The sequence below is a fragment of the Mus musculus genome, chromosome 15 (genome assembly GCF_000001635.26).
Source record: "Mus musculus strain C57BL/6J chromosome 15, GRCm38.p6 C57BL/6J".
Classification (NCBI taxonomy): domain Eukaryota; kingdom Metazoa; phylum Chordata; class Mammalia; order Rodentia; family Muridae; genus Mus; species Mus musculus.
In genome coordinates, this window is record NC_000081.6 from 31,025,756 (window position 1) to 31,044,114 (window position 18,359).

Here is an 18,359-nt window from a genome sequence, read left to right on the forward strand (position 1 = left end):
AATTCCTGACTTCTCACAAGGCTCTTGGGACCCTTGAATGTTTCTAGACCCTGCACCAGACAGTAACCCACAGAGGCTAAGTACAAAGAGTATTGAGTTAGGCTGGGGCATGAGAAACTACTGCAGACACCACCTTCTATTGAGCAGCTTCAGATTCCCCCTGAAGCACTGAGGAGTAAACCCAAGGCCGCGTGCAGCCCTCCAACGAGCTGCACCTCGGCCTTTTTAAGCTTTAACTTTGAGAAAGAGTCTCACTGTGTTGCTGAGGTTGGCCTAGAACCCCCAGGGCCTCAAACTTTACATCCTTCTGCCCCAGCTTCTCTGGTGTGTGGTTTTATGATGCAAGCGGTTGTTCCTGCAGCATTGTTTAATTTGAATTGCACCAAGCCTTAGGAAACTTTTGGTCTTCCAGGGAGTAGAATATGGAGTGTGCATCTGTCTGAGGTCCTGGTCACTTGGGTAGGAATGATGGAGTGAGTCAATCACAAGGAAGCCTCAGTTCCTTATATAATCACAGGAATGTATTATAAGCAGGAGATAGGCAGCCATTAGACCTTGTACGTTTCTACCCTCCTTGATAATGCAGTGTCTAAGTATGATAGCAAAAACATAGAAGATAAAATAAATGCCCTTTATTCTATTTATTTATTCTTATTTATTTATTATCTATTTCTTTATATCCTTTATTTATTATTGAGTTTACTCCTCAGCTTGCCTCGTAAGATGTCACAGCTGCTAGGCCAGACAGTTGGGGGCTCCTCAAAAGGCTAAACATAGAGTTGCTGTCGTATCCAAGGTACATAACCCCTCCCCCAAAAAAACACAAAGGAAACAAAGGAAATAGACAGAGGTGCATCAAATCATTCACCAAAGCCAAATGGACATGTGGGTTTTTTTTTTTGTTTTTTTTTTTGGTTTTTCAAGACAGTGTTTCTCTGTCCTTGAACTCACTCTGTAGACCAAGCCGGCCTTGAACTCAGAAATCCACCTGCCTCTGCCTCCCAAATCCTGGGACAAAAGGTGAGTGTTACCACTCCCCAGCTCTCTGTGTTCTGAGGATTCAGACTCTGGCCTTCAATTCCATGGCAAGGTCTCTACCCCCTGGTGATCTCCCTACGTCCCTGGACCACTTATTGAATTTTTCACACACCCCATCTTTCCTGGGCAGACCATCAGAAAGACCAAAAGTTCTGTTCTTATGCATGGCTGCTAAAACCCAAGTTGCTTTCACAGAAGAAGAAGTAGACTAGTGGTCAGCAGAGATGGGAAGGGTTGAAAAGAAGAGGAGGAGAGAGAAAGGATGCTGGTAAGGACCCCCATGAGACAGTGGAAATGACCACCCGCATCCGTAGTACCGCAGTGTGACATTCATGGTGAGTTTGTGTACTTTATAAAGAACTATAAGAAGGGGGTTGAAGATTCCAGAATAAAAACAGACATGGTCAAGGAGGTTGAACTGGTATTCAACACATCGAATACCAGTACCAAATTATCAAACTGTGCCCAAAGATATGAAATTTTTAAAAAAAAAGGCAAATTACATGGAAAGAACACAGCCAGTGGTAGTGTGTGCGGAGAGCCCGGGGCAGGCTCCTCCCCTTTCTCTGCAGCGTGATAGAGTGACTAACGCACCACGTGATGCTTTCTCTCTCCCAGGTTTCCACACAGCCTGTCCCTCAGGAGCCCAGCAGGAAAGACTACGAGACCTACCAGCCCTTTCCGAATTCCACACGAAATTATGATGAGTCCTTCTTTGAGGACCAGGTCCACCACCGCCCTCCAGCCAGCGAGTACACCATGCACCTGGGCCTCAAGTCCACTGGCAACTATGTCGACTTCTACTCTGCAGCCCGTCCTTACAGTGAACTGAACTATGAAACGAGCCACTACCCGGCCTCGCCCGACTCCTGGGTGTAAGGAGCCAGGACACGAGGCACTCCGGGGACAGTGCATGTGCATGCATACACCACAGGACATTTTGTTTCTTTTTTTCTTTTCTTTTCTTTTGTTTTTTTTTTTCTTTCCCTGCAAATTTAGTTTGTTAAAGCCTGTTCCGTAGGAAGGCTGTGATAACCAGGAAGAAATACTCAGAGCTATTTTAGAAAGCTAAAATGAATCAAGAGTTAACTGGGAAATCGATAGGAAGCTAAACGCAATCCTAATTGTGACCGCATTCAACACCTTTCTAGTTTGAACTATAGCATTTTGAAAGTGCTTTATAGTCCGGTGAGGCTGAAGGTAGGAGAGAGGAGACAGTCAGGGTGGTGGGCGTGGTTATCGCTAAGCACAAGACAGACTAGTTTACACACTGTGGGGACGGCTTCTCACGCTTTGTTTACTCTCTTCATCCGTGTGACTCTAGGCTTCAAGTTGCATTGGGGTTCCTCTGTACAGCAAGACGTCTCTTGCCTTTTGTTAATGCATTGTTGTAAAGTATTCGATGTACATTACAGATTAAAGACGAAGAGTGCATTGTGTATATTACACCAATGCCACTGTGTTTCCTCATCAATGGTTCTAAATATTGCTTCAATTTCAAACTTTTGAAAGATGTATGGGTTTCCAATTTTCTTTTTTTTTTTCTTTCTCCCAGTATGTTTTAACAAAAAAGGAAAAAAAAAAACAGGAAAAAAAAAAAAGGAATATTTAGCAGTATTGTTCGTTCTGATATGTGATTTGTTTGTGGCAACTAAACGCGGCATCCAGCAGTCTCTCCCAAGCTAACAAGTCATTCCACACCCCTCGTCAACAAAATGCTTTTTCACTGCCTAAAATTCTAGATGTAGATATTTGAAATAGATTTTTTTCATTTATACCAGTTTTCTTTATGATAATACAGTGTTAAAAGAAAATAAATTACAATTGATCTGTCATCCATCCTTGCTAAGAATGTCTATTTCCATGGACCAGTCTTACAAAATACACATTCTTGCACGTGTGTCTGTGCGTGTGTGGGTGCGTGTGGGTGTGTCGGTGTATGTGCAAAGCTGACCTGTGTGGGGTTGTATCTGGATAGAAGCAGTTTCATCCGCTGTCCATCGTGTGTGCCAGCCTTCGTTTTCCCAGCATCCGTGTGCATCCGTCTGTCCCTCTTGTAACGTATCTATCCGCTCTTCTCACCATCTAGTGGCTCAGGATATTAGGCCAGCTGAGATAAAGTAGGATTTTTCACGCGATCACACATTCTTGGACGCCAACTCTTTTCTACAGGTCAATCCCTTCCATATTTTATGCTCTCAGAACATGCTAAACCATGGTCACTCAACTCGGTAGTTTCCCTTTGGGGCCAATTACTTGAAGTATCAATAGAAGATGTAAACTGCTCACCTTATTCCCTTTCAAACTGTTCTTTTGTTTATGTGGCAGGGAGCAGTAGACAATTATGGGCTAGATGATTAAAACTGAACTCAAAGCTAACGTTAGACTAGTGGTTAACAGAGCTAAGAAATAAGGCTAACCATTTCAGAGAACGTGGGCTGTTGGGTAAATTAGCTTTGCTCTTTAGATGCAAGTGACTGAGGCCAACAGGTGCCTGGCAAATGTTAACTGTTCTTGGAAAAAAATAAAAAAAAATAAATAACAAAAGAAATTGGCTGCCATCTTCCTTTAAAACTTGCTCCATCCCTTTCTCTACATAGTCTAATTCAGCTAAGAGCAATGGTTTTATTCAGTCTGCAAACAGTGGTTTTTCTCACAGTTAACAGTGATCCAGATATACTTTACTCGTGCAGAGTTTGGTAAATGGAAAGTTAACGTCCAGAGAAGAGCTGCAGACATATAGACTGTCCTATAAATTGTATACTATGTTGTTTTGTGTATGAAGGACTCTTTGGGTTTCCTCCAAGAGGCGTACTTCCATCCGTTCAGAAAGATAAATAAGAGGCATCGAGGATAAAGACATTTGTATTGCCTGTGCCGTGAGATGAAAGACTCATGTTTCTCAAAGCCGAGAGTGTAGTATTAGTCTACGTACTGTAGCCTAATGGCTGACCTGCTCTTTTTGGTTTCTTGCTCCGAGCGAGCTAAGCAGTGGGAAATAAACACATGTGTTGAGAGTCTCCTTCCTCCAGGAAGAGCCTGTTATTGTCCCTATGATTCTGAGTCTGAATACATGGCTCATAGCAGCAGTTCTTTGAGATCAAGGATGTCTCTATCTATGGATCTTCAAGAGCGCATTGCACCAGACTGTGATTAATTGATTTAGAAAGGATCCTCTGGCATCAGAGGTAGAGGTACAAAAGAAGATTTAGAGTGATCAAAGTTCTTTAAGCCAACCAATTTTTCTTTTTTTGAATATGTACATGCAGAGGTACAAGACGAATCTTGTAGCTTGTAGATGGGGGGTGGGGGGGGGTGATTAGCCATATCAGGAGGAAGGAGGGAGTGGGTGGATAGCTGGGTAGTAAGTGCATGGGAAGGCTTTTGGATTTCTGCTGTAGCCCAAAGCCCCCTGAGCTCCCTTGGCAAAAGATGATGAGCAGTTGAGTCATGGTTTGGAAGGGGGCATGCACTGGATAAAATATCAAGGTGGTGCGGGACCCTTCTTTGATTTTGCTTCGTTGTGTTGATGACACATTCATCCCAAGTGACTGCGGCTTGGTTCTTGAGAAGCCTCTATAGTCTGAATTTCTACTGAGAAGAGAATGGTATTTTTCCGAGGCATCTACATGAACCTCCAATAATTCCTTTTCTATTCAGTGTTTGTAATAGAAAATAAATATACTCGATGAACTTAATAGATAAAATGCAGACCATATGTATGAAAAATAGACATCCTTTTTCACTTGAAAATATCATCAGCAGAAGCTAAGTAGCACTTGGCATTGGGGTTAATCTTAGCCTATGAAGTAAGATCTTTCAATACTGGATCAATTGTAATGTTAGTGCTTTGACCCTTATATGACAATCATGGTTTAGCAATAAAAAAATCACAGTTATAAGAGTAACACGTGACAATGATGGCAATCTAGGTGAAGTCTGACCAATTACAACCCCTTTCGTAATAGAAGTGCTATTTTTAAAATGGAAAGGCAGAGTTTGAATTCCGAAGCAAAACAAACAGTCCCATAAAGCTTTGTGTATTTTATGTCTTGTTTCTCTTCCCTCGGCTCCCCTTTGAGCCTGTGGTGCTGTTCCCCTTGTTCCTGAGAATTCTGCCTCTGGAGGAAACATTCCTGTCTGAAGAAATTAGGTGCTGTCACATGGGTACAGGAAGATAGCCCAACCCTTGCCTAAATGGCCACTGTTTTATCAATACTCCCTCAGACCAGTAGGGACACTATGGCCAGTACACTTCCACCTCTGATGCAGAGGAGTCTGTGGCCAGCCTATTAACAGAAGGTGAGCATTACCAGCTGACTTTCCCATCCAACAGAAAGCCATGCTGTATCCTCCATAAGACCAAAGAGGAAAGTAAGTCAAGTTTCCAGGAATCCCATGATGTAAATTAGAAATCACTGGTTGGAGAAATGTATTTTTATAACTCTGCTCTCCAAAGCCCTCAATCCCTAAAACTACCAGCCATTACACAGCTTCCTTTATGGCAAACAACCTGTGCAGTCTCCGAGCTCCTCACAGACTCTGCTTGCCATTCTAGTAACTACTCAACTAGTTCTCCTGTCTGTGTTTGGACATCAAATTATACCCAGACTGTGCTTACGTTTGAGAGTGCATACTTGACTATATCTGAAAAACTGAGTGTTTCTGAGTCTCGTTTATCCAGAAGTTCCCACACAAACAAACTAGTATTTAAGTCCTTATTAAGAGAACTGGACCTTGGGTTGCCAAGGATTCGTTCAGGTTTTAGATAAGCTTCTGCTGGTGTGCACTTCAAGCCAGGATCTCACTGGTAGTGCTGTGGAGAAGGCTCTGTGGGCAGAGTCTCCACACAGAGTATCCCCCTGTATTCTGTAAAACTCAGTGGAGGTATGGCCAGAGCTATTCTTGACCTTACAAGGAGAAGAGAACAAGCTGTCTTGCTGGAACATGAACTACAACAGAAACACTCCAAGTTGTAGAGATGCGCGCCTTTCATTATAGAACTTTCCTACTTTGGTGCCACCAGGCCTGTAAACCCAGATACTTGGGAAACTGACAAAGGAGAATGACAAGTTCAAAGCTAGCCTGAGCAATTTAGTGATATCCCATTTCAAAGTAAATGTGATTTTGTTCAGTGGCAAACCATTTAACCACTGTACATGAGGATCTGGGTTCAATACCCAGTAAAGAAAAAGAAATCGTGTGAAATATGATTTATGTAAATCAGTAGCAGTGGCTGCCAAGTGAATTACGGAGGCACCTAGACATCCTTCTGAGGATGTGTGCCTGGGTTTCCAAAATCCCAGCAATATAAGACCTATCCTTAGGCTTAAAAAAGGGGTAACTCACTCCCTTTGAATACTTGGATCACCAACGGTGGTGGTAAATCCAAGAGGAATGTTGAAAAGGCCTTTGGAAACTGAGACTCATAAGATACAAAGCTGAGTATCATCTCCCTAGGGTAGAGAGTTGAAGAACTGACATGAGTAGAAAATACATTTGTTTCAAGTATGTAGAGAAAGAATCCTAGAATGGTGAAAGTCCTGGGGAAGTGCTTCAGACTTCAGGGAAGGAGGCTGAAGGAGAAAGCACAGAGCATTATGCTACTGTCAAAATCAGGGGAGGAGCGACGCTCAGAAGAGGGAACTGGAAATCTCCCCAACAGGTGCCCAGGATAGTGAGGCAGAAGATGGATGAGAAACAGCCTTTGCAGGGCATGTGGAACCTTGGAGAGTGGGTGCAAAAGCAGGCAAGTTGAGTGACGAACACTGGTCAGAGACAACCAAAAGTGGACAGAGATCCGCTTTGGGTTAACTGGGAAAACTTGCAAACCATGGAGCAACGCTAATTCTCATTGTGATGGTTTGACACACCTCCAGTCTGCTGTGTTTTAAGCTTGAGGACCATTTTAACACTTGTCTCTCTGTCCTGCTTACTATCAGGTGTCTCCTAGGAGCTCCAGACTCACTTTGAAAAGAGAAATATGTTCAGTATTATCATGCAGCTTTTGGCAATATTACATAGCTAACAAATTTCATAGTTAGTCATAAAATTGGGATGTTTTAACTTGGTATATAATTAGTGCTCTACCAAGCACAAAAGTCATATGGAGACAAAAGTGTGACCAAGATACACCCTTTACTTAGCCCCACAGCTTCTTTATGTAGCAGTGGGAGCAAGATCAGTCCTTAGCTCCTTAGGGTTAGGGATCATTCTACAGGCTTCCTCAACAGAGATAGTTAACACTGCACCCTACATCATGGTGACTGCCATCCTGGCTGCTGTTGCCATGGGTTTCCAGATTCCCACCCTTCACACCCATCTCACCTAGCTCTTGACAGAGCCCATGCTGCAATGTCAGGTAAGAAGTTCTTGGCTGGGACAATAGCTTCCTCTACTCGTGCATTCAGGAGGAAAGCAAGTGACCATTCCTAATGACTGCAAAGAATCTTTATGCTCATAATGGAGTTCAAATAACCACATAGTTCAATCACATAGATCTTCATGAAATAACGTGCAAATCTGGCAAAACCATGTGTATACCACCTGAGTAGCCTGTCATTAATGAAAGAACTACTATAATACCATTGACTATTTTTGTTGCTTTAAAATTTTTTGTTAGTTCTTTGGGAATTTCATACAATACATTTTGATCATACCCCCCCCCATTACTGGTCCACCCAATTCTATATTATTTTTTTTGTTAAACCCATCAAGTCAAATATTTCTGCCTGAATACTCTTTGATGTATTATTATCCATACGGTCAACTTACCAGGGGGACCACATGCTCAAAGAAAATTTTCTCTCTCCCAGCACCTAGTTATTACCAATACCTCCTCAACTAGGGGTAGGACTTTCCACATGTTGAGATTTGATCCAGCTTGAGTTTGGGCAGGACTTGTGCATGCTTTCACAACCCTTATGAGTTCATAAGAGCACGTGCCCTGATGTATAAATACCACGTCCTTATAATCATTCAGTAGCTCTGAGTATTAAAACCTTTCTGCCCCGATTCCATAATGACTCTGAGCCTTGTGAGTAGAGGGATTGATGTGTCTCGTTTAAAGCTGAGTATTCCATCACCTCCCATTCTCTACACATGACAAGTTGTAGATCTGTGTTAATCATCATCTATTGACTGCAAGAAGCTTCTCTGAAGAGGTTGAGAGATGCAATAAACTATAACAATAGAGCATTAGAAGTTGGCTTAATAATATATCCTGTTATCAGAGTAGTTGTAATAGGTTAGCTCCTAGGGCAGTGGTTCTCAACCTGTGGGGCACAACTCCTTTGTGGAGGTCAAAAGACATTTTCGAAGAGGTCACATATTAGATATCCTGTATCTCAGATAACTAGAGTATGATTTAAACAGTGCAAAATTACCATGATGAAATAGAAGCAAAATAAATTTATGGTAGAGACTCACTACAACATGAGGATATTTTAAAGGTCCTCAGCATCAGGAAGGTTAAGAATCACTGCCCTAGGGCCTATGTCCTGCCTTGACTCAAATAACAAGGTCAAGTATGAGTGTCATCTTGAGGAGTGGTCCTTAAATTCAATCAGAAGGTTGTCAGCTACTCCTGGAACAATTATTTCATCATTGTACCAGAGGGAATGTCTACCAGGCCAATCATTGTTACCACTTGTAGAGGTCTACAACTAGGTATGACTGATGGTTACTCCTGTGGTACAGTATATAGCACCTTCTAGCACTGTAGAGCTAGTCAGTATGAATTAAACACACAGTTAATACCAATTTGGTTTCTACACATTCCATCAAGTATTTGGTGGCTACAACGATATGGTATCGTTATCTATCAGTGCGGAAGGATAACCAATACTGTTGGCAATAGCCTGGATTTCCTGGTGGCCTATGATACCTCACTGGTCAACAATTCCAAAAGAGGTAGCCCATTCCTTACCCTGGGATTTTTATTTGTTAGCCTGTAGTGTCTATCAGAGGCATTGTGATCTTGTTATAGAGTAATTGCATTAAAAACTCTATCTATATATGTGTATGTATATATATTATTGATATCTTTCGCAGTAGTAAGTTTTCTTACGACTTTTTCCAAAGGTATTTAGTGCTACTTATTTCTGAAACCAGAAAGAATTCTTTTTAATTCTTAAAATTTAATGAAAATAAAAGTGTGACATACCAAAATCTATGGGACACAATGAAAGCAGTCCTAAGAGGATCATCTTTACCTAAAAATATATACAAATAAGTTTGTTTATAAATATACAAAAGCCAAAGACCACGTAACAAAAAAACCCACCAGGCAAGAGAAACCCTCTATTGAGTTACTGGTATGAGTTATTCAAGATACTCCCAACACATTCTAGATCATTATTATTGCCCTCGGTTACCCCACACTCTCTGAGATGGAAGGTAAGTCTCTCTTACTGAAGACTCTATTGCATTTCAGACATGGAGCCTAAAGAGTCCTGAACTAGAAGAGGCCCCTTAAAGACTTCTCCATACAACTATCTTTTATGGTACAAGAAGGTTCTATGCAAACTTCCAAATTAGGGAAGAAAGCAACAGTCCAATCCAGTTATGATGCTATGAGCCTCAACAATAGGCAGTGTGGAATGATAACCCTTAGCATGTGATAATGATGTGTATGTCTTAGCAGTAAATAACAACTCTCTAATTGGACTTAAGACTAGCTCAATGAGATGAGAATCATGCCTGGTCCTGGAAAACCGCCTCGGGTGATTGAAGTCATGAATCTGGGAGGAGAACCTTCACTCTACTAAACCAGCATAATCCTTACAAACATTCTAAATATTTCTCCTTATACTCAAGCTAAGTATAATCGTCCTTCCTCATTTAGAAAACGTCTCTTTGCAACAGACAGATCATTACAAAAAGCCACAATCAATCAAAATTCAGAGTTCCTGAGTCTAATCCCAGCTTATATACCTACAATGCAGTGTCTGCACCTAAGGCATGAGGAGCATTGTGCAAGAGTGAATAGAAAGGTTGTAAAGGGCAGAAGGATGGGGAGTCTCCTGGGTGGATGTCTCTTGGAAAAGTCAGAAGCCATACTCATAAAGTCTCACCATCATAAATATCTAAACATGACCTGGACAGGGATGACATCAATATATGGTCAAGACCATGCAAACCTCAATCCCATACAAAGAACTATAGACAACTAAGGCATGCCAAAAGTGGGAGAAACGGTCTTCCCAGGGAAGAGTACCCCAATAAGTTATCCAATGCCAAATGGTCAACCCTGAAAGTATACATGCAAATAATAGTATACAGACTGAGCCAGCTGTATTTGTTTATTTATGAATATATATACACACATGAGTATATGTATATGACTATACTTTCATATGAATGAATATATTCATATATATGCATATGAACACACATATACATATACATATGCGCATGAGTTGGGAAAAACCATTTCTCCCCCTTTCAGCATGCCTTAGTTATCTCTAGTTCTTTACATAACATTGAGATCCCATAATCTTTTCCCCATCTGCACATATGATTGATTGTTCCTGGTGCAAGTTATGATTCTGACAGAAACCTTTGTGCCAGAGATGCCCTCCTTCTTACTCTGTCTCTCTGTCTCTGTCTCTTTTTTCCTTCTCCCCCTTTCCCTTCCCTTCCCTTCCCTTTCTTTCTCTTCCTTTCTTTCTTTCTTTCTTTCTTTCTTTCTTTCTTTCTTTCTTTCTTCCTTTCTTTCTTCTTTCTTCTTTCCTCTGATTGATTGGTTAGTTGGTTGGTTGGTTGGTTGGTTGGTTGGTTGGTTGGTTGGTTGGTTGATTGGTTGGTTGATTGACTGACTGATTGATTACTTGATTGACTGACTGATTGACTTATTGACTGATTGATTGACTGATTCACTTACTTCATTCTGATTTAACACATGTGAATCCATGCTAATGACAACTATCTTCAAAAAGGAAGGCCATCAACCTCCATACCCAAAGTGAATCTGGAATGCAGACTGTTCCTGCTTTTGCAAGTCAATTGTATGGCACTGAAAGTAAGTGGGTCCTCTGGAAAGAACACTAAATAACTGGCATCCTTTGAAACCTGTTGGATCTTGGGGTTCTTCCTCCAGCACCCCCAACCTTCAGGCTCATGTTCCTCACAGGCCCAGCTGCAGTGACTGCAACAGCCCTGTTCACCAGAGGTGCCACAGTATGGTGCTATTTCCCTTCAGGCTTAACCCAACCTTTAGCAAAGTTCTCCAAAGCTAATTAGCAAGTAGGTGATGGCATAGAGGTGACATTGGGAAGAGAAGGAAAATATCCCATGAATCCTCACTGAGGCTGAGCTCATGCTGCTTCTGTTTGGCCCACACTGTGGGCTTCACACTGACTGGCACCTGCAGGTCAGATGCTAGAGTGGGTGTGAAGACATTTTAGATATTCATTGTTGATAAAGCTCTCAGTACCCACAGAGGGCACTAAAGATGCTGCTGCTGTGGTTTTTAGGGCACCATCTCCAAGCTGATAGCTGCCAAGAAAAACTATGCAGAACACAGTTCAGGTTAGGGCATCTTTGAAGTATGAAAAACAGCTGTCCTGGGATCGTAGAAGAGGCAGATAATTAGGAAACTCTTTGCTCTCAGAGGCTCCATGCATGGAAGAAAGTAAACAGAGCTGCCAGGTTGGAAGTTGACATTACACAATGACAATTTAGCTATAAGGATGTGAGGACGTCTCTCTGGAGCACTGCAGCTGTCACAGTTCTCGTCTTGCATGTAACCAAAACCCGAACCCAGATTGCAAGAAACAAAATTGAATCAATTGACAGATGTAGATGAAAAGTCCAAAAATGGTTAAACTTTGGGCTTGGCCAGACTCTCGGGGACCAAAGTCACCCTGGGCTCGTTTTCCTCCAGCTCTGTCTCCAGCTGTCTAGGTTTTCATCTCCAAGTTCAGAGGTAATAAGATCTCCAAGAAGTTTGTGCTCCCAGCTTGGAATCCATTAAGAATAAGCCCAAGAAGCCTCAGCAGAACACTTGGGTGTCTAACTATTGTCAGGTCATGAGCTCATCCCTGAATGAATCCTTATGTATTGAAGAATGGAAACCTCTCAAGACACAAACTGTGCTTTTATGAGATTCATCAAGTGCAAAGCACCACACCAGAGGCTTCGCTGTGCGGTTCTTAAACGGATTTTGAGAACAACTCCTAAGAAATATCTTTGCTCTTTCTGATCTTCTAGGCAATAAAGAGAGGCTCGGAGAGATGAAATGGCTTGTCCAGAGGGCTGGGGCAATGGCTCGGTGGATAAAGTACTTACTGCACAATGTGAGGACCAGAGTTCGAGTCCTCAGGAACCACATAAAAAAGCCAGGCAAGCATGGTAACTGCCTGTAGTCACCGTGCTCAGAAGTCCTGGCGTTGTATCTGCCTGGAACTGGCGAGCTATAGCTTCAGTGAGAGATCTTGCCTCAATAAAAATGAATAGCAATTAAGGAATATACCTGACATAAACTTGAGTTTTCCATATGAATACACATGCACACACATATGCATGCACTCATACCCAAATAACTTCTCCAGAGTCACAGAGTAAGTGATGGGATTTAGAGGGCAATACTGGACATAGAATTCTTACAGTCGAATCACACTAGAGCTGCCAAGTCCAAAGCAGAGTGGTCCACAGGATACTCGACAGGTAGTCAGCACTTTCCACAGATACACACTAGTTTGTCAGACTGATTAATAAAGTAAACAGCAAGACAGGCCCTAATATTTCAGCTGCCTCTATACTCCCTATCACGACCTGTATATTGGGACTTGTTTCTTGTCTGAATGATTCACCTCATTTTCTTATGCAGCCTACACCTCAGTTTACTGGAGGTCTAGGTCTTTTTTTGGTTTGACTTCAAGTTCTGGTTTTTTTTTTTTTTCCAGAAACGAACTTGTGTTACCAAGAGCCTCTCTTCCCACATCCATGCACTTGATATTTTCACCCACACTTATATGTCATCCTTTTCCACCTTTTGCACCTTCATTCATGACTGAACTGGCATAGTACTACTTACTATAAGACTATCACAGACCTTCATCTCCATCTCGTGATAGAAAGCAGCTTGCCCATTCGGGGGCATGCAGACTCAGAAGATTGTTGTTCATGTCATATATGCCACCAAGAAACCAAGTGAGCCTCATCTGCTTAACTTCTCTAAGAGTTGCCCATCACAATGGCCACAGTATGTAGTGAGAGCATTGCAATGACCACATAATGTGGAAAGAGCATCACAAAGACCATATCATGAAGTAACAGCATCACAATTACCATAATACATAGTAACAGTATCTCTGCTTTAAAGTTTCTACAGTGCTGAGAACCCTTAAAGTGTGCTTCTAGACCTTTTGCCTTTGGCTTTCTAGACTGCTTTAACCAAGACGCCACAGGCCAGTTGATTTAAACAAAAGTATTTTCTTTTCATAGACTCAGATGGAGGCACCAGTAGATTTGAGGTCTGAATATTTTTGTTAATAGGAAGCTATATTTTTTACTGTGGCTTCTTTCTATAGTAGAAGCAAAATGAGAAAAGTGTGTGTGTGTGTGCATGTGTGTGTACACGTGTGCACATGTGTGTTCACACCACACTGCATATGTGAGGGTCAGAAGACAATCTCACCCTCCACCTTGTGTGAAGCAGGGTCTCCTTTGTGTTTATGCTGGATAGCTGGCCTTGTGGGCTTTTGTGGACTCCATGTCTCCACTACATCTCACCACTACATCTCACCACTACATCTCACCACTACATCTCACTGTAAGAATGCCAAGATTGAAGAGACACTGCACCATATCTTTCTTTTCCTTGGGTTCTGGGGATTAGAACTTGGGTCCTCAACATAGGTCAAAGGACTTTAACCACTGAGCTATCTTCTGGTCCAGAAAATGACTTTCTTGCCTGAGTCTCCATTTGCCCCATCTGCAGAAGAAGAGGGTTGACCTAGAGGTTTGACTCCCAAGTTCCTTCCCAGCAGATTTACTCTCTGGCATCTGTGGGTTTGTTCAGTGGTGCTTTCCTTTCTTGCTACTATAGCTTTGAATTCAGACACTATTTTTAAAACAAAATTTTGTACAAGGATAAACAACAGCTCCCTCAATGTCCCCTATCTTATTTGCAGCCCATATACAAAGGTCTTTCACAACAAAGTAGTTCCTTGCCTGCCCATAAAAATCTCACCAAGTACTTCTCAGTGATGAGAAAAGTGCTCCGCTCAGGTTTTTAATATACACTTCTGCTCTGCACAGCTCCCTCCGGAAACTCTGCAATTTGCTTTCTATTACAGGACAGGAGTAGATCATCTATTTTAAAAGGATGTAAGTGGGGCTGGGGAGATGGTTCAGTCTGTAAAGTGCTTGATGCATAAGCATAAGAACCTGTGTTCATTTCCCAGTGTCTATGTTTAAAATGCCTGGCATGGTGGCATATGCTGGTAATCCCCAGTACCGGGGAAGGAAAACCAGGAAGATCTGTCCCTGGACCTTTCTGACCAAGCAGACTATGCGAATCAGTGAATGTAAGGTGAAAGTGAGAGATCTTGTCTCAGAACAATAAACAAGCAAACAAACAAACAAAAAAAAAAAAACAAAAACAAAGAACACTCAAGGAAGACCTCTACTTGCTCGGGCATACCTACACACACACACACACACACACACACACACACACACAGAAAGAGAGAGAGAGAGAGAGAGAGAGAGAGTAGTCTCTCATTGGCTACTTGAAGCTGCCTCTCCAACAGATGCCACAGTTAACATCTTAGCATCTAGCAGGATTTTGTCTTCCAGCTACCGCTGGCCATGCTGCTTCAAAATGATGCACAGTTACCCATGCAAATAACCTTGGTCTCTGCACCACATGAGACATGTTCATCTTTCAAAAGAATGAATCACAAACACAGTGCTTCGTGTTTAGCTTACAAATGTAAAGGAATGAAAAGTTACAAAATCCACGATTCCAAATCTCTGAGAGAGCCATTTGTCAACCGTATACACCCCACTCCTTGATTACAAATGTCCACCTTTGGAGACATTGGTGAAACAGAGAAACTTGCTTAGAGAATACAGTTTGTATAGTGCCAACACAGGTTATAAAAATATCCAATAACAATCACTGACAGGTTTTATTTCAGGTAGAAAATGTATTAGAGTTGGCAAAAAGAAGAGACAAGACCTGAAATAATTTACACTTACACATTTTTTTTCCTGGCGTTCAGCATCAGTCTGTGACATACATAGATGGCACATAAGGGAAGACTTTGATCTCCTTGGGAGCACTTGTTTGAATTTAGCCTTTCTTTAATTCATAAGATGCTGCTCTGTTTTCTAGAAGTTCCTTTGTTGATGATTTGTTTCTTAGTCAAATAAGATCACAAGCAAGACAGAAGTCTTTCAGGTAAGAGGCTGAGTGATAATGGAGCAAAGGGGCGTGTGAAGGATGCTGGAAAGCCTGATGACACGGGCAGGTAGAGATGGCTCCAGCACGGGAGCTAAAAGCCAGCCACAGAGAGGAGCAGGCAGGACAGACAGCAGCCGTGGGCCACAGAGGAAATCATACCCACACTCCATCATCCATACAGACCCAGGACAAGAAGAGGCAGGATGCCTAGTGCTCCACCAGGGTGAGTCTCTTTAATTGCTGTGTCTATTCTCCCTACTCTCTTTAGTCCCTCACTCCCAGTCCTGTGCACTCTCTGTAAGGGACCAAAATGGAATGATAGGAGCCAGCTTTTCTGTCTCAACCTCCAACAGTTAGAAAACTAGACGTAGCTGGGCGTGGCAGCACACGCCTTTAATCCCACCACTTGGGAGGTAGAGGCAGGCAGATTTCTGAGTTCAAGGCCAGCCTGGTCTACAAAGTGAGTTCCAGGACAGCCAGGGCTATACAGAGAAACCCTGTCTCGAAAAAAAAAGAAAAAAAAAACAAAACAAAACAAAACCTAAGAAAGAAAGACAGAAAGAAAGAAAGAAAGAAAGAAAGAAAGAAAGAAAGAAAGAAAGGAAGGAAGGAAGGAAGGAAGGAAGGAAGGAAGGAAGGAAGGAAGAAAGAAAAGAAAAGAAAAGAAAAGAAAAGAAAAGAAAAGAAAAGAAAAGAAAAGAAAAGAAAAGAAAAGAAAAGAAAAGAAAAGAAAACTAGATGTGTGTGTGTGTGTGTGTGTGTGTGTGTGTGTGTGTGTGCGTAGAAGCTGAACCTGGGTAAAGGGAACTGAGTCTGTGTAACAGATGTTGGGAAGAACCAAGTGAGGTAAGCCCCAACACTGCTGCCTGAATGTTTGTGCCTCCCCAACAAACACACACATCTGTAGGAATCGTGTGTTGAAATCCCAAGTTGATAGCATTTGCAGGTGGGGCCTTTTGGAGTGGGAAGACGTGGTGGACCTTCTATAAAAGCATAAGACCTTTATTGAAGAGGTCCAAAGGGAGATTCACACTTCAGCCGTGACTTCTCTGCCTCACTCGATGCTGACTACTTCCCAATATGTCCCATCCCTGAGGAAGACAGCTCATCTTCAAAGACTCTTCCTTCCAAGCATGGCCTTGGCTCCCCAGTTGTACTGGCTTTATGACGATGGGAAATGCTGTCAAATCACATTAGTCGAGTTTCATGGGATTATATATTTTTTTATGTGCAGCAATATTCGTCATGAGTTTTCAGAGTTCATTTGACAACTGAACATATATCTCAGGTGGAAGCTCTTAACATGTCAGGAAACTTGTATTCTAGAGAATTCACAAATTCTAGTTACAGCCTTTTTGCCAGCTGCACCCCCCTCCCAAAAGAGTAGATCAGGGCAGGAGAACAGGGCATGACTCCTTTGCAAAAGCCAGGTCATCAGATGGGAGGTGCCTCCCAGGAATCTGGTGACATGGTTCTCAAGATCCCCACTCTTTATGGAATATTCTAGAGAGGAACAGCTGAAAGGATGAGCCAGGTGCAGCTTCACTTTGAGGCACTCTGGCAATCCTGAGAACTTTATAAATATTTGGGGTATGTGGTAAAATAGGAATTAGGGAGAACAGAGAAGCAGAAAGAGGTGACAAACACTTCCAAATACACTTAGAATGGTCCTTGAGATAACAGCCTCACCAAGTTTACTTGTGCCGTAAAAAAATATTGATCTAGGAGTACACCTATCAATGTGGATTGAAATAGTATTTTTAAATGCTTATTAACACATTTTCTCTTTCTGACAGACACTCTTACATCTTTAAATCATCACTGTGGGAAGAAACGCCATGGGTAGCAAGCTTTGTATAATTTTGAAAGCTGTCATCCTTGTACTGAACAGGGACACCTGCATTGTTTACAGAACTTGGAAGAAGCAGAAAGGCTTGCTGACAAGTCGATAAAACTATAAATGACCCTACTAATACTTGCACAATCGGTCAGAAGTGTTTCTGTACCTTGTAAGATGTGTTGTGCCTGTTGAAGTTTTATTTCCATCATTTTGGAAACACTGAATATGCACTTGAGCAGATAAAACTTTTAAACATGAAAAATTCAATAAAATGCATTTGCTCTGGAAGTCCGATGGAGATGTGGCCCTGAACTACTTACCATGCCTGCTGGTGACTCCACAATGGGGTATTTTTCATATGACTGCGACCCTTGTGTTCTCCCCTATCTTGTCTCATAACTCATAACTCATCCAGAATTGAGAGTGTGTGCATTATCAGGTACAGGCTGTATGTTATGTTGATAAATTAAAGGTATGTAATCATTACTCCTGTGTTAGGCCTTTCAAAATGAATAAAAGCAATCACTATTTGTGAACATTGAAAGGTAAGAGAGTGGTGAGGCATGGAATATAGCTGAGAAAAGTGGGGAAAGCAAAAGCAAAGAGTGGGCCCTTCTAGGCAAGATCGCAGGGCCTAGGGCGCTGACCTCCTCCTATGTGGGTGCTGACTTCCTCCCACATGGGCACCTTTGGTCCTAATGATTCCATGGCTTAGAAAGTAATGCAGTTGGTAACTGAAGTCTTGAACTCAGAAATAGAAATATCGTTGGTCTCACAACGATAGGAAGGGGGGAGGAAAGTAAAGCCACCTCTGAAACCTTCAGAAAAAAAAATGTCTCCCCATTCACACACTGCATTTCTATAAGATTCTGGCCTCCAGAAATATAAGAAATATGTATGTGTTGTTTTAAGATTCAGTTTGCAATCATTAAAAAGAGGTAACTCTTATAGATACCATTCTACCTGGCCTCTAGGCCTCTTTCTAGAGGATATTTAAGGACATCGAGTAATAGTGAGAATTGCACTGGTATGCCAATTTCAAATTTTACTTGGTCTGCACATTTGGGC

The 18,359-nt window shown here is 42.0% G+C and overlaps 1 protein-coding gene and 1 long non-coding RNA gene across 7 annotated transcripts in view; both read left to right on the forward strand.

The window, feature by feature from the left end:
- The window catches only part of Ctnnd2 (catenin (cadherin associated protein), delta 2), an 856,811-nt gene extending 853,222 nt beyond the window's left edge, over window positions 1-3,589 (forward strand). For 4 of the 6 annotated variants that reach the window (XM_006520033.3, XM_030248379.1, XM_030248378.1 and 1 more), the window contains one exon: window positions 1,657-3,585. In XM_006520033.3, the coding sequence (XP_006520096.1) occupies window positions 1,657-1,917 (261 nt within the window). In that variant the 3' untranslated portion in view covers window positions 1,918-3,585. Of the gene's footprint in view, window positions 1-1,656 lie in introns of all 6 variants that reach the window. The other 2 variants (NM_008729.3, NM_001355502.2) reach the window with 1 other exon arrangement.
- A 9,781-nt stretch (window positions 3,590-13,370) lies between these two features.
- On the forward strand, window positions 13,371-17,576 carry 4930430F21Rik (RIKEN cDNA 4930430F21 gene). Its single transcript, NR_045186.1, has 4 exons — window positions 13,371-13,514; window positions 14,302-14,370; window positions 15,413-15,674; window positions 17,248-17,576. It is a non-coding gene; the product is annotated as an RIKEN cDNA 4930430F21 gene (long non-coding RNA).
- The last annotated feature ends 783 nt before the right edge of the window (window positions 17,577-18,359 follow it).